The sequence below is a fragment of the Pelodiscus sinensis genome, chromosome 17, assembly GCF_049634645.1.
Source record: "Pelodiscus sinensis isolate JC-2024 chromosome 17, ASM4963464v1, whole genome shotgun sequence".
In the NCBI taxonomy this organism is placed as follows: domain Eukaryota; kingdom Metazoa; phylum Chordata; order Testudines; family Trionychidae; genus Pelodiscus; species Pelodiscus sinensis.
The window spans coordinates 1,800,394-1,827,994 of NC_134727.1; the positions used below are offsets into that span (position 1 = coordinate 1,800,394).

Genomic DNA, 27,601 nt, shown 5'->3' on the forward strand with positions numbered 1-27,601 from the left:
TTGAGCTTATTTTTGTGCCTCTCGGGAAAGGCCCCTGAGGCGGCTGGTTGCAGGTCAGAGGGTCGTCCCCGTGCCGACCCGGAACAGCTCGGTCCGCCCGGCCCGGACGCTCTAGCTCTGAGGAAACGCACAGGAGGCCCTGAGACTCTATGGTTAGAGTCAGCTACTCTATGGTTGCCCCGAGCCTGAGTCCTCCGGGGCGGGCGTCAGGGCAGAGGGGGCCGGGGCCGGCTCCGCCCGCGTCTGCCTCGGGCCTCCCCGCCGGGAGCCTTCGGGATCCGGCCGCCGCCTGAGCCATGAGCTGGCTGCGCCCCCTCGCCGCTCGGCTCCGCCCGCGCCTGGCGCCGCACTGCGGCCTGCGCGCCTTTGCCGGTCACCCCCAGAACCAGGTGAGGCCCGGCCCGGCTCCGCCCGCCTCCGGGCGCGGGGCTTTGGCTCCGCGACGGGCCGTCGGGAAGCAGGGAGCAGCACGGGGCTGGCGCCGGGATCCTGCCGCCGGGTCGCTCCCATCCTCCCTGCTGGTGAAAACCTCCCCTGGAATTGCTGTGGGGTCCGAGGGCGGCAGCGCGTCTGGCTCGCTGTCCAGCCCCGTGCGCACCGAGCAGTGAGCGCAATCGGGCCGTCAGCTGAGTGCTCTGCCCCGATCCCCGCTACAGGACGGGGGAGGCAGAGGCAGCAGACCTGTTGCGTCTCCTGCACGTTGTCCGGCAGGGACTGGTAGAGACTGTTCTGGCTGGGTAGAAAGTGATGATTCCGATTTGGGAGTCTTCTAATTTATCTGAAAAGCCCAAACAACTCACTGTACTTTCCACTCTGTAGTCACTAGGCGTCAGTGGCTCCCAGATTTCCATTTAAAATGACTTATGCAAGAAAAACTAGTAGAAGCAAGAACTCCTATTACAGTGGAGCTGTTATGTATATTGCTTGTAGCTGTGTCAGTCCTGAAATAATAAAGAGACAAGGTGGGTGAAGAGATGCCTTGCACTGAACCAGCCGCAGTTGGTGGAAGGTACAAAGCTTTTGAGTTACACAGTTGTAGTCTCAGAAAGGAAATATGTTGGGGACTGATTAAGAGGAAAAGAATTTCATTCCCAGACCCCCAAAGGTAACTCTCCACCTCTTTAAAGTGGAGCTGTTAGTAATGAAGGAAACTTCCTGTAGGCTTTGTAGTGTCCCCCAATCGAGCTGACTTTGTGCTGCCAGAGGATGGAGAAAGGTCTGCAGGCTCTCAGGAGTCAGTGTCATATGCTGTTTATCAAAAGTCTTTTCTCCATTTCTAGGTGGCAGAGGGCATGGTAAAGCTCCTGCAGCCAAAGACACAGGTGGGACCTGAGGAAAAGAAAAATAATTTTGTTCTCAAAACCCCCAAGGTAACTTCCCTTCTCCTTCAGGGATGTGGGTCTCTCCTGGGTTGTTTTCTCTCCTGGCTCCCCCACCCTATCTCCTCTACTAGCATATGGTGTAAGTGCTCCCATCCCTGAAACTACCCTTTTCCCGCTTGTTATCCTGCACTCTGTGGGACAGTGGGATGCACAGTTTCCCTCAACTCCAGATTCTCAAGCCTAAAATTCTTTCTCTTTTTCCCATTCCATTCCTTCTTTCCAACTGACTCTTCTGCTAAGAGCACAAGTAAATGAGAAATTAGTGCCTGGCAAACAGGGGCATACATTTACCGTACACCAGCTCTCCGTATGGACTCTGTGAACTAAAAGTTCCCTAATCTCTCAACTAGCAGCAGTTCCAGCGAATCATCAACGTGTATTCTTGGTCCAACTACCCATTATAGCACCAAACTTTTGAGCACAGGAGCTTTGAGCAGCTGAAGGAGCTGAGAATACATTAGATATTGGATGGATTTACTGTTGCAGGTTGGTGGTGAAGGAATGGAATTTCGACACCGTATAGATCCAAGCACGAGGGTTTATTATGCACAGCGCCGGCAGAGTATCACTTCGCTCATTAGGCTCAGTAAGACACTGCCAAACAATTGATTACAATAGATTACATAGGGTGCCAATGAGCCTCTGAATATGTTCTAGCAGCAAGACACAATTAGCACAATAAGCCAATAATCTAAAAGGTACATCATTGCTCCGCCCATAGCTCAGGTTAACATGTTTGCTATTACACTGGTGTTACCCCTCACACTTCTCCTCTTGCAAGGTGTAAGTTAAATCCTGATTTCGGGTCCATAGAAATGATTATGGCACTTCCCAGATGGGTTGGCCGCAGGTACATTCCTAGTGGGTCTTAAAGCAAAAAGAACAGTAAACAGTACACAGCAACGACAGTTGTGTGTAGTTATCACTGCATCCTCTTCAGCTCTGGTTGGCATCTATATGAGGTTGCTATAACTCAGGCTGACATGCTAGCCCTCTCCTTGAACTCTGGTTGGCGTTCGGGGAGTGTGTACTTGTTATCTCTTTCTGAACCACGGAGTCTCCGAGGTTCCTCTCTGTGAATTATGTGCCTGTAACTCATGATAAGTGCCCAATTACTGCTCCCTGGGTTGTTCTGTCTTAGGTTGTTTATGGCTGGTTAAACAAACATGTCTGTTTCTTGCTTATCTCAATCTTTCTTTAGCCATGTATTGTCCATTGTTAACTAGGCCTCATGCCTCAGACCAGACCCCCGGAGTTTGGGCATATGTGAAAGATTCTTAACAGAGACTATGGTCAAGATCTTACATACATATTATTGGGATTTTGGCCCTTCAGGTGGCTCTTCACTGCTAACATTTTTCTTCTCACCCACTTGCCTTTGGTTTGCTCTCAGGGCACCAGGGACTATAGCCCCAAGCAGATGGTCATCCGGGAGAAAATCTTCAACACCATCATCAGCTGCTTCAAGCGCCATGGGGCTGAGGTCATCGACACCCCTGTGTTTGAGCTGAAGGTGAGGGCAGGGCTGCAGCATGACATCTGTGCTGCTGGAGGTGCTGAGCCCTGAGTCAGACGTGCTCCATAGCTTTGTCCCGTGAAATGTTTGGGTGAATTCTAAGGGGCAGTAGCTGCTAGTCATCTGCCTGGGATTCACTCAACTGATCACCTCTATAGTCAGGCACAAGGATTCTCCCTGCTTTCTCTCTGGGAGCTTCTTGCTCTTATTTTCTGTTTCTGGTGCTCGTCCCCTCTCACCTGACGCAGCTGTCTTGCTTTTCTGTAGGAAACCCTGACAGGGAAGTACGGGGAGGACTCGAAGCTCATCTATGACCTGAAAGACCAGGGGGGAGAGCTGCTGTCTCTTCGCTACGACCTGACTGTATCCTACCAGATGTTCCTGGGAAGCACCATCTCATCCCAGGATTGCTGGTGTTTCTTAGGCAGGTGTGTGGGATGGAGGTGGGGTGGAGGTGAGGACATGCTGGAATCTGTCATCTCCACCTAGCTGAGGAGGAATGTGTCTGCCAACTCCACCCTGTATACGTTCATCCCATTCCTCCCCTGCGTTTCCCTCGTAACTGCATCCATGGCATTGCCCACGGACACCTCTGTCTTGACTCCTCCTTAGCCAGACTTTCATCCCTCCCGCCTGCAACAGCCTGCTGCAACTCCCGTCTCTAGGAGCAGCAGCTAAGTCCCAACCTTTCCAACTCCAGCATTCCGAGAATTACTGCTAGACACACAGTGGTGACTACATCACCCCGTCCTCAAAACTAGCTCCCTGCTGACTTCCGATCTGTACGTTGAAACCGTCCATGGGCTTGCTCCAGCGTTCTCCCTGGACATTGATCTGCGCTCATCTTGGCCAGCCTCCTTTCTGACTCTTCATATGGCCTCCCTACTCTGAGTGAATGAGCCGTTGCCTTTGTTACTGCTGCCTAACGGGTCATCCATCCAGGGCCTCTGTGCTTCACTGACTGCAGCTCTGTTCACATTTCACCTGAAAGCATCTTGGCTCCCTTCTCCTCATTGTATTATGTACATAATTCCAGTTTGTATCCTGGCAGCTAAAGAATGCAGCATCTGTTCAAATGACCCACCAAAGAGGCTATTTGTTCTGGCTGCTAACTTGGTGAGATGACTAAGGTGCTCTTCTAGGGACTTTGCTGTCCTTTAGGACAGGTGGCCACAGTTTGTGGGTGACCTTTAGCGCGGGCTTTGCCGTGGTGTTGTGTTGTACTGGCTTAGCAGCTGTCTGTAGTGATAATGGGTCTGAATGACTGGCCATGGGCTCTCTGGGCCGCCTCTAGGTTCCATCCTTAACCCTTTGCGCTCAGGTGCCCTTTGCGCGTTATTTGGCGATGAACAAAATCACCAACATTAAGCGTTACCACATTGCCAGAGCTTACAGACGGGATAACCCAGCCATGACGAGGGGCCGCTACAGGGAGTTCTACCAGTGCGTGAGTACCAGCAGCCTGAGCGCTCTCCAAGCGGTGGGAGCTGTGTGTGCAGGCCCAGGGTTCCCCGTGAACTCTGAGAAGGGTCTGTCTGGGGTCCTGGCTCTCCACAAAGCACCGGGGAAGTGGACAGGGAGGACGAGGGCTCTGTGTGTGTCGGGCCTGTTGTGCAAAGCGAGGTGTCTCACAGATATAATATTAATAAAACGCTTGTTACTGTTACATCAGTTAAGTGTGGGCCAAGGTTTTATGTCAAGTTATCATTGGAGACTCCCACTGTAACAACCACCATTAACAGTCTTGTCAACATTTTATTAAAAATACAGGCAGTCCCCGAGTTACGCGGATCCGACTTACGTCGGATCCGCAGTTACGAACGGGGCACTTCCTCTCCCTGGTCTCGAGCAGACCAGGGAGAGGAAGCAAAGCGGCGGCGGAACGCGCGGCCAGCTGACAGTCCAGACGCGTCTGGGCTGTCAGCTGGCCGCGCGCTCCGCTCTGCTCCCCCCCCCCCCTGCAGACCAGGGGGAGGGGGAGCAGAGCAGAGCGGCGGAACGCGCAGCCAGCTGACAGCCCAGACGCGTCTGGGCTGTCAGCTGGCCGCGCGTTCTGCCGCTCTGCTCTGCTCCGCTCTGCTCTGCTCCCCCTCCCCCTGGTCTGCAGACCAGGGGGAGGGGGAGCAGAGCGGAGCACGCGGCCAGCTGACAGCCCAGACGCGTCTGGGCTGTCAGCTGGCTGCGCGTTCTGCTGCTCTGCTCTGCTCCGCTCTGCTCCCCCTCCCCCTGGTCTGCGGGGGGAGGGGGGGAGCAGAGCGGAGCACGCGGCCAGCTGACAGCCCAGATGCGTCTGGGCTGTCAGCTGGCCGCGCGTTCTGCCGCTCTGCTCTGCTCCGCTCTGCTCCCCCTCCCCCTGCTCTGCAAACCATGGGGGGGGGGGCGGAAAGCAGAGCGGAGCACGCGGCCAGCTGACAGCCCAGACGCGTCTGGGCTGTCAGCTGGCCGCGCGTTCCGCCGCTCTGCTCTACTCTGCTCCCCCTCCCCCTGGTCTGCAGACCTGGGGGACGGGGAGCAAAGCAGAGCAAAGCCACGGAGCCCGAGGGCAGCAGGATAGCCACGGCGCGTCTGGGCTGTCCCGCTGCCCCCGTGCTCCGCGGCTTTGCTCCGGACGCCTGTGGTACAGCAGCTGGGGCGCTGCTGGGTTGGTCCCGTAGCGCCGCTCTGGGTGCCACTGGACCAACCCAGCAGCACCCCAGCTGCTCTGCCCCAGGTGTCCCCTAGTCAGCAGCTGCTGAAAATGACCAGTGGCTGACTACAGGAAGCCCCTGCCCCGGGCTTCCTGGAATCAGCCGCTGATCAGTTTCAACAGCAGCTGACTTGGGGATGCCTGGGGTTCTTAAGTTGAATCTGTATGTAAGTCAGAACTGGCGTCCAGATTCAGCCACTGTTGAAACTGATCAGTTTCAGCAGCAGCTGAATCTGGACGCCAGTTCCGACTTACATACAGATTCAACTTAAGAACAAACCTACAGTCCCTATCTTGTACGTAACCCGGGGACTGCCTGTAGAGGAAAAGAAGGAAAAGAGTGAAATTCAAAATGTCCCTGATTCCTTTTTACGTGTGGTGTCTAAACAGGGGAACCCTTCCCGCATGTAACACTTTTAGATTAAATGAAATAAGTTACTAAGTGTCCTTTTGGGGGAAAAGAGGGCGGGAAAAATAAGATGGGCTAGAGTTATTATTGAAGTCCAATCCTGTTTCTTTAAGAGAAAAGACAAGGGTTGAAAAAACAGAATTGTAAAGCTAGAAAATGCTGTGTCTGTCCCTCGTTTGACTCTCATTCCAACCTCACTGCTGGCAAACATCAGACCCAGCACGCTCAGAGTCCTGGCAAACGTGTGCTGGCGCTGGGTTGTTGGGGGCACTGCTTTTAGCTGGCTGCTTTGGTCACAAGCGCAAAGCAGCATTGCAAAAGAGAGTGTTGTCTTGGCCAGCTAGGCCAGATGCTTTAGATGAGGAAAACAAAGGAAAGGGAGAGGAGAAGGAAGGAAATTGACACCTGAGAGGGTGACAGCATGAATGCAAATCTCCCATTTGGGGTGGAGGCAGCAATGTCCTCAGTTCCCCCTCTGTGGCCCAGTCTGATCTGCTTCAGGCCTCTGAAAGCCCAGTGGTATCCTGGTGGGTCCCAGGCAGGGATGTGAAAGGTTAACTAGTTAGTCACTCTTAACTGTTAACTGGTGTGGGCTGGAGCATAATGTTTAACCAGTTAACCAATTAAATGGGCTTTTACATCCCTCGTCCTAGGAGATGGTGGAGGTGGCAGCCATGATGGTAAAGCTTCCATCTTCCAGTCCACATGTCCCGTGCCACCCCGCCTTTACCAGGAGCTGAGCTGTCCCCTTAGCACTGTTGAAGTTAAACCACTGTCCGGTTTATCCTAGTCCTGTTGCCTCCAACTTGTGCTAACTTTCATAAACAGTTCTGTGTAACTGGCTGGGTTGGACGTCTGTTCCTTTGGCCAGCTTAGAGTGCAGGCCTCTGCACGCCAGGCCTGGCTCCCTCGGGGTGCAGGGAACCTGGTGCAGCACAAGGAGCTGTGTATCTTGGGACCCGTTTGTTACCAGAAGGGTGACACTGTCTGGATCAGTGGTCCCCAACGTGGTGCCCACGGGCGCCATGGCGCCCGCCGGGGCATTTGTATGCGCCCGCCGACAATCCGTGCTGGCCCTGCCCCCCGGCGCGCGGCGCACTGGAGGCGCCGGCCCCAGGCGCGCGACACTCACCGGCACCTGGTGCGCGGCGCTCGGGCGGTCCCAGCCCTGGGGTACATGCGGGCGCGCGGCGCTGGTGCCGGCCCCAGGCGCGCAGCTCGGGCGGCGGCGCCAGCCCCGGGCCCACGGCACAAGGGGCTTGGGCGGCCACGGCCCGGGCGTGCCCCAGGACGCGCAGCCCCGCGCCCGGGAGCCCATAAAGGTTGGGGACCACTGGTCTGGATTCTCACTGCATCTCCGTGTATCCTAGGATTTTGACATTGCTGGACAGTTTGACCCCATGATTCCTGATGCTGAGTGTCTAAAGATCATGCATGAGATCCTGAGCACGTTGCAGCTCGGAGACTTCCTCATTAAGGTAAAACTAGAGCCCCCTGGTTTCATAACGTCGAGCGTCCACCCAGGCCAGAATGTTCCCACCCATTCCCTCCCCTAGTGTGCCCTATGTATGAGAGAGCCATTGAAGGAAGGGACGGGGCAATTCTGAGTTTAACTTCTTGATGGACCTCCACAGCTATACAGAAGTCCCGCTGAAGAGAGCCCACCTTATGGGGAGTCTCCACTGGGTTGATTGAGTGACTCTGCTTCCTGCCCCTAGGTCAACGACCGGCGCATTTTGAATGGAGTGTTTGCAGAATGCGGCATCCCAGACAGCCTGTTCCATAGCACTTGCTCTACTCTGGACAAACTGAACAAGGTAATGCTCTGTGGATTTCCCAGCCCTGGCTGGCAGGCACTGACAGCTGACTTGCACTGCCCCAGTTCTCAGCTGTGCACACGTGGGTGGGAGGGTTGTGGGATGGCTGCTGTGGGAGAGGGAATCTGTGTGAGGGGTTCAGTGAGGGAAGCTGAGAACGTTAACACATCTCCCCCGCCCCAGGCAACATGGGAGGACGTGAGGAGCGAGATGGTTGGGGAGAAGGGGCTCTCGCCAGAGGCTGCGGATCGCATCGGGGAATACGTTCGGCTGCATGGTAAGTTCTGTGGAGCTGTGAGATCTGGTTCCCAGTCCAGCCACATCCAGGCCAGCTGAGAGACCATGTGGGTCACCTCGCCTTCCCGCAAGCCAGTCCAGCTTGCTCAGTCCCTGCGTGGGGGGAGTCAGGGTTCCCTAGGCATTTGGCTGCTCCCTCCCGTGCCAGCCTGACTTGCTGTCTGCGCCCCGTGTGGCCCAGGGGAGATGCAGATGCATGAGGCCGAAGGAGAGCGGGGGCGGCTGAGAGCCAGGCTGAGTGGAACGAGTCCATGGAAGCTTGGCCCTCCCTGCCTGGTATATTTCAGGTGTCTCATTTCTGCAGGTGGGCTGGGTCTGATTGAGCAGCTGCTCCAGGACCCTCAGCTGTCCCAGAACAAGCTGGCCCGGGAGGGGCTGGGAGACATGAAGCTGCTATTTGAGTACCTGACCCTGTTTGGCATTGCAGAGAAGGTGAGTGGGGGAGGGGTGCTCACCCAGGCCTGGCTGGGCAGCCCACGGCCCCGCTGTGCCTGGTAACGGGATTCCCCTCCTGTCCCGCAGATCTCCTTCGACCTGAGCCTGGCGCGGGGGCTGGACTATTACACTGGGGTGATCTATGAGGCTGTCCTGCTCCAGCCTCAGAACGCCCACAAGGAGGAGCCGGTCAGCGTGGGCAGCGTGGCTGGAGGCGGCCGCTACGACGGGCTGGTGGGGATGTTCGACCCCAAGGGGCGGAAGGTGCCCTGTGTGGGAGTCAGCATCGGGATCGAGCGGATCTTCTCCATCATGGAGCAGACACTGGAGGTACCTGCCATTCGGAAGTACACAGAAAGGGCAGGACTGTGGGAACCAGTTGGGGGTGCAGCTAAGCAGGCTATTTTCTTAGGACACCTGCTCCATTTGTTGCACAGATCAGATGTTTGGTAGCAGATGAGGCAGGAGAATGCAGTGAAAGAAAGAATGGGCTATTGTGGTTGAACGACCCACAGGAGAACTGAGTTGTCTGCTAGAGATTTCCTGGTCTGGTCACTTGAATTAGAATTTTCACTAATGTGAGACCCAAAAAAAATTATTGAACAGCTGCCTCCTTCCCAGAGCAGGTCCAGTGGGTGCTCAGAATGAGTTAAAACCAGAACCTAAGCCGCTCCTGTGTCGTGATGCACGTGCCCAGGGGAGATAAATTACATTTGCACACGTTTCACTTTGCCAAATGATACTCTTCAAACACAGCTGGTGGTTCTGTCTGTTGCCTGTGTTAGGAAATGGGGGCGTTCTCCATTAATAGGTACAAAGGGTGGAGGAGGCAATTGTCAGGTGCCTTGGAGCCTGGTGTCTTTATGAGCAGCAGGATGTTTCCATATGTTTCATTTTCAACCTCGTCTCTGCTCCCAGGCTTCTAAGGAGAAGATCCGGACGACTGAGACACAGGTGCTGGTGGCAACCCCCCAGAAGAACTTCCTTGATGTAAGACTGAAGCTCATCTCTGAGCTGTGGGACTCTGGGATCAAGGTAAGACTGGGCAATTGGACTGGCCTAGTTGTGCTTCTCAAAGCCAGTCCTTAGAAACCAGCGGGTGGGGGAGGAGGGCAGAGAGCATTGCCGGGGAGAGGTGGCACCGCAAGACCAGACGTGCCAACCTCTTTGCTTGGCTCTGATGGAGAAAGGCAGCTGCTGGTACTGAGCCTGTTGGACCCATCTGCCCCTTGGGCTTCGGTGCTCGTGGCTAGAGCAGTGAGGAGAATGAGAATTGTTGTTTGGAGGCATTTGGAATTTCAAACTTTGATTTAGTTCCAGTTTGGAACAAAACCCCAAATGACAGAACCCCCTGAAAACAGAATCCAAAAAATCACTTTCCTAATTCCCAGATGAAATTTCACCTGCCACGTGAAGGGAGGGACTGGGAGCTGCAGCTGAGCCAGGAGCCTCAGGGCTTGTGGCTGGTTCTCTCAGGGCCTTGGCCCTGTCACTTGCTAGATAGGCTGCAGAAGAACTGAGTGTCTGGAAGCATGCGTTCCCTAGTAGCCCACAAGGCAGGCAAGCTGACAGGAAAACCTGCCTAGCAGTTGGGCTTCAAAACTTGTCTGGGTCCACTGCAGCTTAAGCAAACCCACCTCCACAGAATGTTTAGATTTCAATTCATTTGCATTCTCCTCCAGAAGACCATGGGAGCATTTCCAGCCATCCCTAGGAATAAGTTAGGGAGCTGGTCACCTCATGGTCACTGGAAGCTCTTGGCATAACCCCACTGCCTGCCCCTCCAGGCAGAGATGCTGTACAAGAAGAACCCCAAGCTGCTGAGCCAGCTGCAGTACTGCGAGAACACGGGAATCCCTCTCGCTGCCATCGTGGGAGAGCAGGAGCTGAAGGACGGAGTCGTCAAGCTGCGAGTCGTAGCTACCCGGGAAGAGGTGAGGATGCCCTTGGATGCTGGGGATGGGTTAAGGCAGCGGTTCCCAACCGCCAGCACTGGTCTACAAACTGCTGGTTGCCAGGCCACAGAAGCTGCCAGAGCTGGCTGATCGTGGCGGCTCAGCTCCGGCAGCTGTGGTAGCGGATTTTGCCTGCTGGCAGTGCTGGAACTGAGGTGGCAGCAAGAGAAGCCGAAGCAGGAGACCTCCCTCCCTCCTCTGCCCTAGGTAACGGCAGCTCAGCCGGGGCTCTGCATGTGCTCACCCCCTCCCCCCGTTTCCCTCCAGCCATGGGGGTGTAAGACATGCTTGGGGAGGGAGAGGGCATGCACACAACCAATGGCCACTCCCCCTGCCTACGTGGCAGTAACGACCACACTCCTTGGGGGGCAGCCTCGCTCTGGGGAGTGTGGGGGTGGGTGGGGGCAGAGGGGTGTTGCATGAGAGTGTGGTGGGGTCACAGGGCAAGAGGGGGTTGGCATTGGTTGTAGGGGTCAGATCTAAAAGGACAAAGGACATGAGGTGTAGGGGCCAAAGGGTGTTAGGCATGGGAAGAAAGGGGCTGGGTTGGATCTCAGTGGACAGGTAACGTTTTATTTGCATATTCATTGTATAATGAATATGCAAATACAGTGTTAAAGTTTGTGAATGGGTTTGCTGGACTGTGGTATCAAAAAGGCTGGGAACCACTGGGCTAAAGGATCCAAAGATTGCCTCCAAAACCCACTGAAAAGTTCTAGCTAACGTTCTCCCTGACTTCTAGGGCCTCTTTGGGAGCTTTTGCTTGCATCCCAGATTGCTAGCGTTAGCCAGGCTCCAGTGTGGATTGAATCCTCTTTACAAACTGGTCAAAGTCCACAGTGAACCTTCCTCCAAGTTACAGCTCACTAAAGCTGTCAGGGAGCAGTCGAATTCTGTCCCTCCCGGTGTGGAACAGAAAGTCCCTAATCACCACTCCTTCCACAAGTCCCTCCGTGGTGGTCAGCGGATGCATTTTCAGGGGGGAAGGAGTTCCTGGAGTGGAGGGTTTGAGGGAGAGCAGAGGACAGGCCTGGGTGCCGGCAAGGGATAACTGGGTGTCCTGATATTATTGGGAGCTCAAGGCACTTCCCATGAGACCATTGTATTGCTGTGACCAGTTCTTTTCTCCTTGCTTTGCAGGTCAACATCCCTAGGGAGAAGCTTGCTGAGGAAATCAGGAGAAGGTTGGAGTGCTCTAGAACCTTTCTAGGCACAGAGGGTTGACTCAGGACCTGTTTCCTGCCATGTGGATTGTTTCCAGCCATAGGATGCACCAGGGGAGTAACTCAGCACTGCCAAGCCAGTGTTGGTTCTGGGAGGATTTGGGCTGTGCTGATTGGGCCAAAGGCTGGCCACCTCCTGCTGCCCTGAGATCAACTATACTCCATCAGTCTTATGACTTAGTACAGCATCTCTGTGTGTAGGGAGCAGACACGACTCAAAGGCATAGGGCAGATAACAGGTGTTAACCCTTTCAGGTTACATAGCATGAGGAGTGGGTCTGTTTTAATATATTATGGTAGCAAGCTCGGGTCAAACCAGAACACCTATATTTGCAGTAAGGCAGATTCCCTTCCCAATGACCTAGGAGTTGGGGCAGCATTAATTTGTTAGTTGGAGGGAATTCATACCTGCTGGGTCCTGCACAATGTCCAGATGCCTTTGCAAGTTGACTCAACAATGTTTGTTTAGACATGCTGAGGGTGGTCTTATAAATATCCCCACATATCCAACACCTCGGTGGAAACTAGGCCTTGGAATCTGTCTGCCCTTTGCCTGTACAGGGCAGCTATTAATGGCTGAAATGTCAGTCCCCATCTACATAACTCCTGTTCTCTCCCAACCCCCCCCCCCCAATCATGGGGCTGAACTAGCAATTTTATTTCCCAGCTCAGCAGGATGGGAGTGCCATGGCTAGCCAGGACAGACAGGATAAGTGCTGCATAGCGATTACATCCCTGCTCCCAGAGAATGAACCCATCTACCCAGGTTTTAATGATCTCGTATCTTCTCCAGTGGTTCGGACTAAGGTGAATGAGGCTGTGAATAAGCCATGCTATTGCTAAGACTGGATTCTATGCAAACATGGAAAAATGATGTAAATAAATTACTGTGGATTTCAGAGGATGGTTGATGGCTGTTTACAACTCTAGCTGAAGGCAGTAATGTGTTACATCAGCATTATATCTACTTTTGTGAGTTCCCAAGTGGGGATTTTATTTTGTCACTTATAAAGGGATGCTTCCCTAGCGTGCTAGAGCAGAACAGCTTTTTTTTTTTTAAAAGATGATGATTTTCAAATGTGTGAAACAGATTTGAACAGCAGGCACTGAAATAGTGGGCTGTTCCAAGTTTTGGAGTTTGTACAGTGCTTACCCAAGAATGGTCAAACTAATGGACCATCTAGCCTAGTATCCCTGCTAGCCTTGTGACAGAGGCTGGTGCCAGATGCTTTTGGAGTTAACAGGGCAATTTTTTAGCTCCTGTTGTGCAGTCCCAGCTTCTAGCAGGGGTGGAGAGAAAAGCCCATTTAGCACTTTCACTGAGGAGCTGGTCTACTAGGAAAGCCTTATCAGCCACACCAGTATAATTTGCATCTCACCCGCTCCTTCTGGATGCTCTTATTCCACTGTAAGACATTATCTTAAACCCCGTCCCAGGAGCCACAAGGGCATTCTGCTTGGACATGTCCAGATTGGTGTGAAACAGGTAGAACTGACTCGCCTTCACAGCTTTAGGGCATAGAAACAAAGTTATGTTGAGGACAAGCCCCTTCCTGGCTCATGGCTCCCTGAGGCTGTTCCCCCTCCCAGCTTTGAGGACACCATTTCCTAAGTCTAGGGGGTTTGTGCTTCCTCCCCTGGGTGTGTGGGGGGGGTCCCCTTACTCCTAGGAAATTCAAGGTAGGGGGCCGGTTCTGAACCCGCCCGCCCAGGCTTGGAGCTTCCTGGTCGGGAAACAAACGGGAAGAGGAAGTGTCGGGTGTCTGGAAACCAGAGGGGATGTCGATTGTGATGTCACGTCCCGTGTTTCGGTGGAAACCATCTGGCCACCCTGCTCCAAACTCAGCCCCCGCCCCCTCTGCTCTGGAGACTCCGGTCACCGGCGGCAGCTCCAGCCTGGCCCCACTGGGCCGGGCGGGGGGCGCTTTGGCTGGGTTGCCATGGGAGCGGCGGGAGCCATGAGACGCGGGGGGGGGGGGGGGGGAAGAGGCTCACGCGGAGCCCGCCTGCCGGAAACGAGCCTCTCCCGCCTTCCAAACGAGCCCCGCCCCCTGCGCACAACCCTCAGGCCCCGCCTCCTTACGCCGACACTTCTGCTCCTCTGCCAGTGGAGACGCACGGTACCAGGAAGTCCTCCAGGCCCAGTAGGCGACGTATTTCCTTCCGGTAGGGCCCGCTAAACGGAAGTCCTCCTGCTTCCCCTCTAGCGGGGGGGACCGGAAGTGCTTCTCTGTCCCGCCGGAAGCGTGCTCGGAGAGCAGGGAAAGGCAACGTGTGGGCGGTGGCCGCGGAGGCCGCTGCTGCGCATGCTCAGTGCAGGCCCGTGCCGGGCTGGACGCTGAGGTGACCATGGCTGACGGGACGGCGGAGCTGGACGAGGCGCTGCGGCGCCAGGCGGACACGGTGCGGCGGCTGAAGCAGGAGAAGGCCAGTGCGGAGGAGGTGAGCCCCGCCCCGGGGGCCGGCGGGGGGCGGGGGGTTGATGCTGGGGACGCCGATGCCGGGGTGGGGGCGGTGGGCGGGGGGGGGGTTGATGCCGGGGTGGGGGCGGGGGTTGATGCTGGGGACGCCGATGCCGGGGTGGGGGCGGTGGGCGGGGGGGGGTTGATGCCGGGGTGGGGGCGGTGGGCGGGGGGGGGGGGTTGATGCCGGGGTGGGGGCGGTGGGCGGCGGGGTCTGATGCCGGGGTGGGGGCGGGATGTCCAGCTCCCTCTCGTGCTTTTCACCTGTGGTCCGGTCCCTGTCCCAGGTGGCTGCGCAGGTGGCGAAGCTGCTGGAGCTGAAGGCTCGGCTGGGCACAGATGAGGGGAAGCACAAGTTTGTTCTCAAGACCCCAAAGGTGAGTCCTCAGCCATGGGCTCTGAGGCTGTGACAATCTGCCTCTTTCCCTTCCCATCGTCCTTTGTCCCCAGCAATCAAAATGTAAATGCGAGAGCGCATCCAATGAACGTGGACGCTGTCTTTCGAAAAAGCAGATCGCTTTGTTGTGCTTTTGCTGCGTAGACGTTCTTTCGAAAGACGCCTGCAGTCTAGATATGTCTGAAGTGCCCCTCCCAGGCTGTGTCTTTAAAGCTGCCCTTAGTGTTCTCAGCCAAGTCTGTGAAACAGCTGGCAACCAGCCGCTCCCATCCTTAAAGAGAACAAAAACTGAAAGCTAGTCAGAGCACAGAGCTTGCATCAGTTTAGAAACCTGTTATTGGTTTAAACCAGTGTGCCTTTGCGTAGGACACACATCCTGCCCAGGCGTGTGGATAGAAATCAGTATCCACTGGTCCGCAGGGCTCTACTCTCGGGAGATGCTGCGGCTAACGAGAGGAGTGTGGTGCCACCGCTACCCATTAGCCAGTGCCCCATGCCAGTAGCTCCTCTCAGCTGGACAGCTGTGCCCCCCATCCCTGCTGCCAGCCACATCTGTCTGAGGTGGTACAGCCCTGCTGTGGCACGTGATGCTGCCACCTTGCACTGCAGGAAGGTTGTATAGCCCCCCAAATCTCTGCTGGAGGGGCAGGGGGGGCTTTTTTGGGCCGAGCGCCAGTTGTAAATATTTGACCTGTCACAACCCAGTAATAGTCTGGGGGTGAGGCCCTGGGTGGATCCTAGGTGGGCCGGATCCTGCCCAGCACTCTCCTCACAATGGTGGTTCTTGCAGCCAGTGTGCGGTGGGGCTGGCTGGGCATGGTGCTCTCCTCTGGGGGGTTGCAGCACTGCTCAGGTTTGGTCCCTCCCCCGAGTGGATCGAACGTGCATGAGTGGGGCTGTGCCCTCGGGGCCAGCATCTTGCTCACGTTTGGCCTATCGGACGCCTGTTGTCCTGCTGCCTGGGCCATGCCAGAGTGGCACTGGGACCCCGGAGGCTGCAGTGCCTGGAGCAGGGAGAGAACCCAGCCAGCCCCATGGGAGAGGAGCTGCCACGTGGGGTCCCTGCCCTAGACCAGGCTGCCTCTCTCCATTGACCTGCTCCTTCCTGACCAGTGATCGTGCCAGCAGAGGAGCTGACAGCTGGCGGCATGTGTCTCGATGGGCACGTGTGGCCATCCGGGCTCCATCACTGGTAGCCTGGGCAACAGTGCCCATTGAGCAGCTCTCCGTGGGCAGGGGATGCTCCAGCCCCACGGCGGGCTCGGGAACATCGCCAGCAGGGGCTGCTCTGACTGCCCAGGGCAGCTCCTGTCCACAGCAGGCAGGGGGAGCACTCCAGCCCAGCAGCAGCGGATCGGTGGGGCTGCTGGTTAACCTGTTAGGTGGGGTTTTACGGCCCTAGCACAGATCACGGTTCTCTGCCCTTCTCACCCAATTCCATCGACTTGGGCTCCCAGGGCACCAGGGACTACAACCCCAAGCAGATGGCCATTCGGGAGAAAGTCTTCGACATCATCATCAGCTGCTTCAAGCGCCATGGAGCCGAGGTCATCGACACCCCTGTGTTTGAGCTGAAGGTGAGGGGCCGTGAGGTGCCATCTGGGAGGGGGTGGCTGTGCTGAAGGTCTGCTCCTCGAGTGGGACGTTTGCTCCTTGGAGTCCTGGGCTGCATTTGAAAGCGTCCGAGCCGCGTTAGTGCGATGTGTCAGGCAGGCGCTCTGAGTGAGACCTCACTGTGAGGCGCTCCCGTGGGAAGTGAGCTATGGAGGGGGAAGGGATAGACCACCCTTGACTCCTCATATGGACACGTAGCATCTCCTTGCTTCCTCGCTGAGCCTCTTGTTGCGCTTTGTCCCTTCTCACCTGAGGGGTGTCTCTGTTCCTCCTAGGAAACCCTGACGGGCAAGTACGGGGAGGACTCGAAGCTCATCTATGACCTGAAAGACCAGGGGGGAGAGCTGCTGTCTCTTCGCTACGACCTGACTGTATCCTGCCACTGTCCCTGTTGTGCCAGTCTCCGCCATTTCATCCTACCTAGTGTACTCACTGATGGCACTGCCATGCAGTGACCATGAGAGGGAGACGCGAAGGGCAGTCCCTGCCCAGTGGTGGGAGAGTCGTGCAGCAGAGCACAGGTCTGGGGGTAGAGACCTGGATTCTGCTCCTGGTTTTGCCCGACTTGCTGCAGGTCACTGCACTTAGCTATTGTTCACCACTTCACGCAACACAAGACTCGGGAGTTACCCAATGAAATAAAAAGGCTGCGTGTTGGAAACAAACCTAGGGCAGTGCTTCCTCACACAGTGGGCAGGCCACCTGTGGAACTTGTTACCGGGCATTGAATTAAGGTCAAAACTATACCTGGGTTCAGAAAGAGCTAGGAAAGTTCATGGAGAATAGATCCCCCGGGGCCTATTAGCCAGGATGGTCGGGGGACACCGCTCTGCTCTGAATCCAGGACTGGCTGACGGGATGGATCACTTGGTAAATTGCTCTGCTCTGATCATTCCCTCTGACACACCTGCTGGTGGCCGTTGTTGGAAACCAGGCTGCCGGGCTAATGGACCCTTGGTCTGACCCAGTCTGGTCGTGCTGACGGAGGGTAATGAAACTGGGAAGCCTTCACGGAGCAGAATGTCCGACAGTGGTAGTTGCTGCAGGGCTGTCTCCTTCGTTGAGTGAGCCAGCGCCTCTTACTTGTTACTGCTGGGGAAGGGTGTGCACCCTCCTGAGCCTGGATAGCAGGGGAGGGGTTAACCAGACCACGCTGTGCCCCAGCAGCTGCCTGCAGTGATAAGTGGTCTGCGTGAACACATGGGAATGAGGCAGAACACCCTTTGCCCCAGTGTGCAGGGAAGCTGGGGGACCCTGTCCACAGCAAGCCCTTTTGGACGGGCCCTCCAAGCCACGCAAGTCTTATGTTCACCCTTAACCCTTTGCGCTCAGGTGCCCTTTGCGCGTTACTTGGCGATGAACAAAATCACCAACATTAAGCGCTACCACATTGCCAAAGTTTACAGACGGGATAACCCAGCCATGACGAGGGGCCGCTACAGAGAGTTCTACCAGTGCGTGAGTACCGGCCCGGAGCTGCGTGCGGGCCCAGGGTCCGCATGATGCTGTATGTGTGGCTGCAGCGCTGGTGACCCTTAACGTGGGGGTGTTAACGGGTAAGAACGAAGCTATTGGTTAACCAGCCCTTGCCAGTTAACGCTGAGGCAGCTGTGCCGAGGCTGGAGCCAACGGCAGGACAGGAGCCGCGCCAGCCCCGATGGGCCAAGCAGCCAGACCGCACGGCTGCGGTGCGGCCAGACTGTGGACTTAAGAAATGGCCAAGGAGGAAGAGGACGTTGTGTGTGTCTGGGGTTGGGGGGGGGGCCACACAGGAGCTGTATGTCTGGGGTCCTTGGCTGCAGCTAGGCTCCCCCAGCTGGGAGACGCTGCCTGGAGTCTCACTGTCTTTGCTTGTACCCCAGGATTTTGACATTGCCGGCCAGTTTGACCCCATGATTCCCGACGCTGAGTGTCTGAAGATCGTGCACGAGATCCTGAGCGGGCTCCAGATTGGAGACTTCCTCGTTAAGGTAAAACCAAAGCCAGGCACCCGGGCTGATTTCTGTGGATGGTGATGTGAGGTGAAGTATTCTTGGTTCCTGCTTGCTCAGGGTCTGAGCCTGCTCCCTCTGTATTGCTCAGTGCAGCCTGATTCAGAACCCCATCTCCTCCGTTGGCTCTGTCTGTGCTAGGGAAATGATCAGGCCGTCGCCCACAGCCACCATCTCAAGCTGCTCTTCCGAAGGGAGTTCTGGTGTGGACAGGCTCACCCAGCTGCTCTGCCTCCTGTGGGGAAGGGTGTTGTGCCTCAAGTCCGCTGTGTCTAGCAGGCTGTGCTGCGGGGGAGGTGGGCTGAGTCAGACAGCAGCTCGGGTTCAGCAAAGACCCCTCAATGGGCTGTTAGGCACACGCCCACACAGCCAGATCTCTGCCCCCTGGGCCCAGAACTCACACTGGCATTGTATGGAGAAGGAGCTGCTATGCCCGCCCCACCCTCAGCTCCATGGAAAGAAAACCACAGCTGTCTAACTGTTACACCCCCCTTCACCCATAGGCACATGAAACGCACAGACAACAGGCATCTTCCGCCTGACTGTTGCAAATCCCTGCTGCCCACGCAATGTAAGACTGAAATGAGGTCCGTCTCCCATGTTCAGGTCAGGGAGAGAGGCGCACACCCCGGAGCCCTGAGAGAGCTTCATATCTCAGTCCTGGCTCTTCAGTCTGCTCTAGCTTATCCTCCACCATTCAATGCGGCTGATGTCTGTCAGTGAAAACAGCTGGAGTGACTGCAGCTAATTCCAAGGGGCTCCGGCCAGCCGCAGGGGGCAGGGTGAAGGAGACCTGGGCCTGTACCTTCCTGCTAATCCCTCCTTCATTTCAGAAGTCTTGAGTTTTGCTGGAGTTGGCATTTTGCAAGGCCACACACTGCCACCCAGCAATTGTAATTCGGTGTTAATGAAATGTTTTGTCAGTGAATTAATTTCAGTTGTTTGTCTCTTCCTGTCTGGATCTCTGCTCTCCCCTCTTTCTGCACCCCCCTTCTTTGTGCTTTTACTCCACTGACAGAAGGGGTCCAGAACCCTCATTGGTATTCCAAATGAGGCATTTAATGGATATTCCCCGTCCTGTTCCTTTGGCATCTCTTTTCGTTGTTGGTCATGGCTGTAAACCGGTTTTCATTATTGCTCACGTTTCCCCCCCCCACCCCCGAGTGTTGGTAATCAGTCTGGAACCCAGCAGTGGGTCTGATGATTTGCACTGCTGTGCATTGTCCAGCATTTGTCATCTGATGTGCTGCCCACACACCTACTTTAACGAGATCTCTCAGAAGTTCCTCAGACTTGGCTGACTGTGATGCTTGTCACCCTGACACTTTGCTGTGTGATGTGTTCACTAAGGGCGTGTTTTAAAAAAAGTAGCCTTTTTTCGAAAAAACTTCACCTGCGTCTAGACTGTAGCCGTGTTATTTCAAAAGGAAATTGAAAAAACGTGGCAGTCTTTTCGATCGCGGTAAACCTCGTTCTACGAGGAATAGCGCTTTTCAAACGGACACTTTTGAAAAAAGGCGCTATTGAATGCAAACTGTGCTTTTTCAAAAGAGCGTCTAGAGTCCCTTTTGAAAAGCGGCTCGCTATTTCGAAAAATCTGCTTGTAATCTAGATGCTCTTTTTCGAAAGAGGCTTTTTTGAAAGTCTCTCTTTAAAAAAACAAACAAACAAAAAAAGCCTCTTTTGAAAGAGGCTTGTAGTCTAGACATACCCTAAATGCTTGTCCTGAGACAGAAATTTGGGGCATGTGCTGTTAATTTTTCCCATGCTGAAAATCAAACATTTCCTCCTCTTTGTTCTCTGTCCTGGCCAGTTTCTGTTCCATGATGGGGACTTGACTTCTCATCCATGACTCTCGGTTGCTAGGTAGTATCTTAGGAGGCCTTTTGAAAGTCCAGCTAAATTGTCATCCAGTTCCCACTTGTCCACTGTTTTGCAGCAGGAACAGCTTAGCTTTTGGGAGCTGTTGTGGAGTGGGGGCAGCATCTCTCCTCTACTCCAGTGTCCTAGAGGAGCGAGTTTAAAATTCCATTGTAACTGGGATATTTCCATTGGGTTCCTTGACTCTGCTTCCTTCCAGGTCAATGACCGGCGGATCCTTGATGGGATGTTTGCAGTTTGTGGGGTACCGGACAGCAAGTTCCGAACAATTTGCTCCACTGTGGACAAACTAGACAAGGTAAGGGCTGAAGTTTCATAACCCTCGCAGTCAGCACCGGCTGTTCAGACAGATGAAGGGCAGTGGAGTCTGTTTGGAGGATGCTCGTAAATTCTCTTCCTCTCCCTGTGCATTGGGTGTCCGGTACCTAGATAGGGTGTTTTGTGGAGACCTAGTTGTACTATTTCCCTCAACATTGCCAGTGGCTCCATAGCAAAGAGCTGTGCAGCACAAGTCACCCTAACCCATGGGATTCTGCGGGTCTCTTCATTCACCATGACAGGGTCAAAAGGACAAGCTGCCGGTTCCTACTGCCCTGGAGTGGTGACGCTCTGCGGTGTCTGAGCAGGGATCCCATCGCCCCTCGCCTGGTGGCCACCTGGCAAACCTGCTGGTCAGAATGTTCAAAAGCTTTCTTTCTAATTCAGTGGTTTTGGGGCCATGGGTGGTCACTGCTGGGCTGGGGCCTCCTCCCAGCTCAGCTGTTCTCCAGCACCCTTCTAAGCCCTTGGGATCTGGTATAATGGCAGGGTTAGACGCCAGGCTCCTGCAGGCAGCCTGCTCGCTTTGGCAGGTATGTTTGCAAATGACTAGGATGGAGAAGCATTGTCCTGTCAATGGCTCTGTAAATATAACCCCGGGAGAAGTACAAGTCTCCATCCAGCATCAAAGCAGGAGCCAGGCTGTCTGTGGAGGCTGGGCATTGCTGGCTGCCCTGTCTGTGGGGGGCTGGGGTCATATGCGGACTCGGCACTTCAGAGCACCCCTCCCCAGCAAGTATGTCTCCCGGAGGAAGGAGCTGCAGTCTGGGTGCTCAGGGAGGTGAGATGTCACAGGAAGTTGTCTCCACAGTCCAGTGGAAGCAGAGACCAGCCTGAAACAGCTGGGAGTACTGGGATTGGTAGCCACACTTCCTGGGATCCGCCCATTTGTCATGATTGACAGGTGTCTGCCAGCCCCACTGGCTTGTGAGGGTGCAGCTCTGTTGTAGCCAGGCAAGTTCAAGATAACAGCCAAACACTCCACACTGCTCAACAGGAGCTCCAGGGGAGCAATAGAAGTAGTTGTCACCTCCTCCTCAGGTGGTGAAAATGAATGAGATCAAAGGTGGGTTGGCCCCCCACTGCCTCGCTAGTGAGACCTCCATGGCCCCCTCCTCCCACGGAGCACCAGCCGGAGCCCAGCTGTCCAGCCGCCTTGACCTGGGAGCTGCAGTGTGGTTGCCTGGGGGGTGGCCTGCACTCACCGTCTCCTTCTGCCATAAGCACAGCCCTGGGCCGGGTTGGGGCTTGGAGCTTCGCCCCATGTCCAGAGGAGCTGCCGGCCCGAGGATTTTACAGCAAGCCAAGGGGTAACTTGGCCCGAGGGGCCGCATAGATCGGTGACCAGTATGCTCCCTGACTACGCTTGCTAGAGCAGCGCTCCCTAGAGACACAACCCTTAGGAGGGCAGTGAGTGGCCGGGGTGAGTGGGCTACTTGCAAAAGTGGGACCCTGCCTCATTCCAGAGCCAACTGGCTACTTCTCTTAGTGACTCAGTCTGTCCCTCTTCATCCCTGCCTCTCAGTAGCAGTGCGAGCCCGGCCCAGGTACCTGCTAATCCCAGCTCTGAGCCTGATTTGTGCTGGACTTTGGAAAAGCCACGTAACCACTGTGTGCCTCGGTTTCCCTTCTGTTAAATGGGGAGGGGGTGATAAATACTTACTGACTTTGGTGCTGTTCAGGGGGCTTGTCTGCAGAGTGTTCCCTGTTATCCCCTCCTCAGCAGGGCTTTTCCCTCCTGTTCTCAACCTTTTCTAGCTGTGTGCTCCATTTCTCTCCTAACCGTTCTTTGTTTCTCCTTTTACTCCCCCCCACTCACCCTGGCCCCCTTCTGCTTCACATGAGAGAAATTGACTGGATCCTGGAACTCTGAGGCCTCAAGGTGCTTTAGAGGCTGATTTCCCAGTTCCTCCCTACCAACTCGTTAATACGAGCATTGAGCATAGGCTGAAGGCACTGAATGGGGGTGAAGGTTAGAAATGGGAGTTCTCTAACTGGATCAGCCGCCAGGCAGTGCTCTCCCCTTTCCTGCAGTTTTCTGCCAGGTGTTTCGAACCCCTGGGGTGGCTGCTGTGGGAGAGGGAATCTGGGCGAGGGGTTCAGTGAGGGAAGCTGAGAACGTTAACACATCTCCTCCTCCCCAGGCAACATGGGAGGACGTGAGGAGCGAGATGGTTGGGGAGAAGGGGCTCTCGCCAGAGGCTGCGGATCGCATCGGGGAATACGTTCGGCTGCATGGTAAGTTCTGTGGAGCTGTGAGATCCGGTTCCCAGTCCAGCCACATCCAGGCCAGCTGAGAGACCGTGTGGGTCACCTCGCCTTCCCGCAAGCCAGTCCAGCTTGCTCAGTCCCTGCATGGGGGGAGTCAGGGTTCCCTAGGCATTTGGCTGCTCCCTCCCGTGCCAGCCTGACTTGCTGTCTGCACCCCGTGTGGCCCAGGGGAGATGCAGATGCATGAGGCCGAAGGAGAGCGGGGGCGGCTGAGAGCCAGGCTGAGTGGAACAAGTCAATGGAAGCTTGGCCCTCCCTGCCTGGTATATTTCAGGTGTCTCATTTCTGCAGGTGGGCTGGGTCTGATTGAGCAGCTGCTCCAGGACCCTCAGCTGTCCCAGAACAAGCTGGCCCGGGAGGGGCTGGGAGACATGAAGCTGCTGTTTGAGTACCTGACCCTGTTTGGCATTGCAGAGAAGGTGAGTGGGGGAGGGGTGCTCACCCAGGCCTGGCTGGGCAGCCCACGGCCCCGCTGTGCCTGGTAACGGGATTCCCCTCCTGTCCCGCAGATCTCCTTCGACCTGAGCCTGGCGCGGGGGCTGGACTATTACACTGGGGTGATCTATGAGGCCATCCTGCTGCAGCCTCAGAACGCCCACAAGGAGGAGCCGGTCAGCGTGGGCAGCGTGGCTGGAGGCGGCCGCTACGACGGGCTGGTGGGGATGTTCGACCCCAAGGGGCGGAAGGTGCCCTGTGTGGGAGTCAGCATCGGGATCGAGCGGATCTTCTCCATCATGGAGCAGAAAGCGGAGGTGAGTGCCACCTGGCTCCTGTTCCGGGCACCTGCCCTCCCTCCCTGCGCGCACAGGGCTGCTGGAAAGCTGCGGGGCCAGGCAGTGCGCAGCCCCACAGCCTGGGTTGGTCACCCGCTTAGGTCCCTAAATCAAACTGCTGCAGCTCTCTGAGCTCAGCACCGGCATGGCTGGGCAGGCCTGGGAACCCCAGCTGGCACCCAGAGACCCAGCTTCGGATCTGGACTCAAAGCTTCCAAGCCAGGAAACGCCCCTTCCCTCTCGCCCGTTACTGCAAGCTGGGCAGGAGAAGGGCGCTCTCGGGAGCGTGGCACCCTTTGCTTAGGTACCAGGCTCCTGCTGCTCCTACTGGGCCTCCTGCGGCGGCGCAGGGAATGGTTTTCTGTGCGGTGGGGCCAGGGAGAGCACACCCAGTACATGGGGCTCATCTCCAGTGAAAGCTCCACCCGTGCGCTGCAGCAGGGAGACTGGAAACTGCGCTGGAAACACCAAGGAGCCAAGGGCTGCGGGGATTCTGCTCGTGGGTTCCCCGGGACTCTTCCCTTCAGTCCGTGCTTGCGAAGTGCGCTGAGAGCAGGGGTGGTTCCCAATGGGAAGGGTCCGGCTGGCTGGGGGCATGGCTTGGCGTGGCTGGGCGTTTCCGTGCGGTGGTGACCGCTCTCACAAGACTCGCCCCTGCCTGCAGGCCTCCGAGGAGAAGATCCGGACCACAGAGACACAGGTGCTTGTAGCGGCTGCTCAGAAGAAACTCCTGGAAGAGAGACTGAAGCTCATCTCCGAGCTGTGGGACTCCGGGATCAAGGTCTGGCTGGGCAGGGGGCAGAGTCCGAGTGGGGGGAGAAACGGGTGGGCTCCAAGCCCTTCCACCCCTGGTGCTGGGGATGGACTAAAGCCTCGGGGCGGGGGGGGGGGCAGACACCCGTTTCAGCAGAGCAGTTCTGCTGACGCTATGCGCAGGCAGCAGGTGGCTTCCCGACTTCCTGCTTTCCCTGGACCATGCAGCACTAGGAATCCTTTTCGCAAGGGTCCTTCTCGCTTGGCTCCAGCGTAGCCCCACACGTGGAAACCATCACTGACCTCCAGCATGGCAGCCATCAGCTGCCTCTGACACAGTGGAATTAAGACTGAGTCCTGTGCCTCCTGCCACTCCCCTGCTGCCTTGTCCAGCTGGGGAATATTGTCTCCTTTGCTCACTGGCTCAGCTGCCAGGCCCGCCGTTGGCACTGGTACGAGAGGCTCTCCACATTCAGCCAGGCCCTCCCAGGCAGTGGGCAGAACAAAAGGAGCAACTTCCCCGGGGAATCCCCGGCCCTTTGGATTGCCATCCATGCACCTCGGGCTGGGGGCACACGCCGTGGTCTGGGCGGCATTGGGGGCTGGCTGCCCTGGCCCCACCCCTTTCAGGAGCACAGAACTAGGGCACCCCGCACAGATGCAAACCAGCTAGGGAAATAGAAGACCAGGACTGGGGAAAGCAGCAGGTGTGCAGTGTCTGGTTGTGTTGTGGGTCCCCTCCAGGCGGAGATGCTGTACAAGAAGAACCCCAAGCTGCTGAGCCAGCTGCAGTACTGCGAGGAGGCGGGAATCCCCCTCGTTGCCATCGTGGGAGAGCAGGAGCTGAAGGACGGAGTCATCAAGCTGCGAGTCGTAGCTACCCGGGAAGAGGTGAGGATGCCCTGGCGGCAGAGGGAAGGGCTGAAGGAAGCAATGAACCGGCTCTATCTGACCAAAGATGGAATGGTCCAAAGCTGCCCCAGACTGGGGGGGTGGAGGCTGGAAGGGAGATCGGGGTGTCCGTTGTACCCCAGCTGTGGATACAATGCAGCTGTATTAGTGCTGGGCCTCCCCACATGCTGCATCTGAGGGGGCCTTCAGGTCACTAGCAGAAGAAGCCAAAGGAGCTTAGCGCATTCATCTGACTTAGTGAGATACAGGCAGGCCCTCTGATGCGGCAGGCAGAGAAGACGGCTCGCCCACCAGTGGGTGAACTGAGGGGGCACAGATGCAAGATGCAGACGGGGAGGGGAGATGAGGTCTTGCATTGGTGCCAGTAGTTAGTACATATGGGCTGGAGCAAGTCTACGGAGGGCCAGTTCAGAAACAAGGCAACAACTTCAGGAAAGGAGCGATCGACACTGTGTAGATTGGGCCTTGTGCTAGAGATGTCAGGCAGCTGAGCCTCTTACCTAGAGCGTGGATCTGCAGACATGTGCATGGACGCTGATTCCAGCTGAGCCGCTGTGAAGTGCTTTGCCTTGCTCCCTGGGAGGGCAGCGTGTGGATGGACTCCAGGAGGAGGCTGGGTTATAGGAAGGGAGCGGTTCTATTAATTCCCTTTTTTAATTTGTTTTTCAGGTTGACATTCGTAGGGAAAACCTTGTGGAGGAAATCAGGAGGCGAACGTGCCAGCCCTAGCGCCCTTCCCGCCAGCCACACCCGCTCATTCATCGGCTTCTGGGGAAGGGCAAGACTTGCCGAGATTTCCTCTCTAAATGTCCGAGTTCTTGACTACTCTGCTCGTGGCACAGGAGTCTTGGACGCTGTATTTATTCTTTCATCGTGAAATGCCTTTTCCCAGAGGGAGCAGAGGTGCTGCTTTGCCTCCTGGAGCTGCTGGGCTCCTGGGCGTAGCCAATGAAGCACACTAGAGAGGACGTTTCTGGAGAATGCCAGCCGTGTGTCTGCAATCGTTACTGTTCCTGGCCGGAGCTGTGGCCCCTGGGCCATTTGCAGACACGGAGGGTCGTGGCCACGGCTGCATGTTCCTTTCTGGTTGAATAAATGTTCTGCACAGAGTCACTTTCCTGCCTAGCAGGGAAGAGACCTTGTCTCTGTGTCCAACATGCTAAGTAAGCTCAATAAACCTCTGACAGTCCCACACCTGTCTCCTCTCTTCCTGGCTTCTGGGCATGTCAGGGCCTCTGTTCCCCCCCTACCCCACCCACCGCACAGCCCCAGGACTAGAGTCCGTTGTTAAATGTCATTGCTGCGGCTGAGCTGTTCCTTGAGTTCCAGGGACCTTTCACAAAGAGCTCTGGGGACAGCATTATGCAGTGTGCAGTGAAAAGTCTTCTCTAGCCAATCCTGTTGGAAACATCACAGAAAAAGCACAGGGAAGACCTGAGTTTGGTGCTGTACATAGCAGAAGGTAGCCTGGTTGTCTCGGCCATCTCTGCTCTTACCTAATTCCTGACATATCGTGGAAGGATTTCACTTTGTGCCAATCATCCATAATCTCCTGTAAAACTAGCTGTTATCAACACAGTTCCCTGCTCCTAATCCCCCTTTAATGTATAAAATTCTAGTCTCCCCATTGTGATGTAAATACATTAGAATGTCACTGTCACCTTTGCTGTTTTCTCCTCACCAGTCTGTAAAATAATCCCTGATTAAATGTTTTACATGGGACCCTTTAAGCATGTGCTCCCTAGTTCTGCTTTACCGAGTGACCTCAGGCACATTCAGTTGCATTGGAGAATAACCCTTAGCTAGCTGCTGTGCTGCAGTCAGCTCCCAGAACTAAAGAATTCCAGTTTTCTCCCACATTAGTGGAGTTGCTCTGTGCTGTCTGTCCCCAGTAGTTTGTGTATCACTTGCTGATCTCTGTGAACTCGCTCCGTCCCCTTCATAAACATCTTAGCCTCCTTTGCTTTGGCTGCTGCCCATTGGGCTTAGTTTAACAGTAAGTCCACTGAGTGTTTATCCGCTCTTCTTACTGTAATATTTCCTTGCCATCAGTGTACCAGAGTCTGTGTAACCCTTAGGCATTTCTGCCTCCCTACATCCCTTCAAGCTTGTTTGTTCATTAGTTTTCTTGAGACATTCATCTAATCTCAGTCCTACGTCCCCTCTCAAGATTATTCTGTAAAACAGCTGCATTGGCGAGTTGTAATCTCTTCTGTGTACAAACCCTAATGCTAGCTGCAGGCTTTTAGTAACTGCTCGCGTGTTTAGATTTGTCTGAATCCAATCAAAATGTAGTGGCAGCTGAATGCCTAATGAGCTGGGCTTTTGGGAACTATCCTAGACGGATTAGAAAGTTGCATGCATTGAAATGCGACAAGTCACTTTAAAATAAATGTTGCATCTTCAGCAGACTGTCATGATGGCGTATTTAAAAGTGCAGTTCAAGAGGCCAGATATTGTTTAAATTAATGAGAACCCAGCTCCTTTTTATTCTCCAAAGTAAGAGTGG

The 27,601-nt window shown here is 55.5% G+C and overlaps 2 protein-coding genes across 3 annotated transcripts; both read left to right on the plus strand.

The window, feature by feature from the left end:
• Positions 1 to 10: 10 nt before the first annotated feature.
• On the plus strand, positions 11 to 12,619 carry LOC102457549 (histidine--tRNA ligase, cytoplasmic-like). Of its 2 annotated transcripts, none has more exons than XM_075900044.1 (13): positions 11 to 152; positions 1,281 to 1,370; positions 2,776 to 2,895; positions 3,166 to 3,261; positions 4,220 to 4,345; positions 7,364 to 7,471; positions 7,712 to 7,810; positions 7,994 to 8,087; positions 8,412 to 8,539; positions 8,630 to 8,872; positions 9,461 to 9,577; positions 10,330 to 10,476; positions 11,638 to 12,619. In XM_075900044.1, the coding sequence occupies exons 1-13, from the start codon at positions 150 to 152 to the stop codon at positions 11,719 to 11,721; spliced, it is 1,455 nt and encodes a 484-aa protein (XP_075756159.1). In that variant the 5' UTR covers positions 11 to 149; the 3' UTR covers positions 11,722 to 12,619. The 2 variants fall into 2 exon arrangements, with proteins under 2 accessions (XP_075756159.1, XP_075756158.1); XM_075900043.1 differs by lacking the exon at positions 11 to 152 and adding an exon at positions 163 to 389.
• A 1,293-nt stretch (positions 12,620 to 13,912) lies between these two features.
• Positions 13,913 to 26,284, plus strand: HARS1 (histidyl-tRNA synthetase 1). Its single transcript, XM_075900045.1, has 13 exons — positions 13,913 to 14,162; positions 14,470 to 14,559; positions 16,037 to 16,156; positions 16,469 to 16,564; positions 17,526 to 17,651; positions 18,056 to 18,163; positions 20,265 to 20,363; positions 22,528 to 22,621; positions 22,946 to 23,073; positions 23,164 to 23,406; positions 24,092 to 24,208; positions 24,925 to 25,071; positions 25,762 to 26,284. Exons 1-13 carry the CDS (start codon positions 14,070 to 14,072, stop codon positions 25,819 to 25,821), a joined length of 1,521 nt encoding a protein of 506 aa, XP_075756160.1. The 5' UTR covers positions 13,913 to 14,069; the 3' UTR covers positions 25,822 to 26,284.
• The last annotated feature ends 1,317 nt before the right edge of the window (positions 26,285 to 27,601 follow it).

What these genes read in the sequence shown, in the direction of transcription:
- LOC102457549 (XM_075900043.1), top strand. Translation starts at nt 297, where the DNA reads ATGAGCTGGCTGCGCCCCCTCGCCGCTCGGCTCCGCCCGCGCCTGGCG. An exon ending in TGTTTGGCATTGCAGAGAAG is followed by an intron (nt 8,540 to 8,629) that starts GTGAGTGGGGGA and finishes CCTGTCCCGCAG; the next exon opens with ATCTCCTTCGACCTGAGCCT. An exon ending in TCGTAGCTACCCGGGAAGAG is followed by an intron (nt 10,477 to 11,637) that starts GTGAGGATGCCC and finishes CTTGCTTTGCAG; the next exon opens with GTCAACATCCCTAGGGAGAA.
- HARS1 (XM_075900045.1), top strand. Translation starts at nt 14,070, where the DNA reads ATGGCTGACGGGACGGCGGAGCTGGACGAGGCGCTGCGGCGCCAGGCG. An exon ending in CTCTTCGCTACGACCTGACT is followed by an intron (nt 16,565 to 17,525) that starts GTATCCTGCCAC and finishes CTTTGCGCTCAG; the next exon opens with GTGCCCTTTGCGCGTTACTT. An exon ending in ACAGAGAGTTCTACCAGTGC is followed by an intron (nt 17,652 to 18,055) that starts GTGAGTACCGGC and finishes CTTGTACCCCAG; the next exon opens with GATTTTGACATTGCCGGCCA.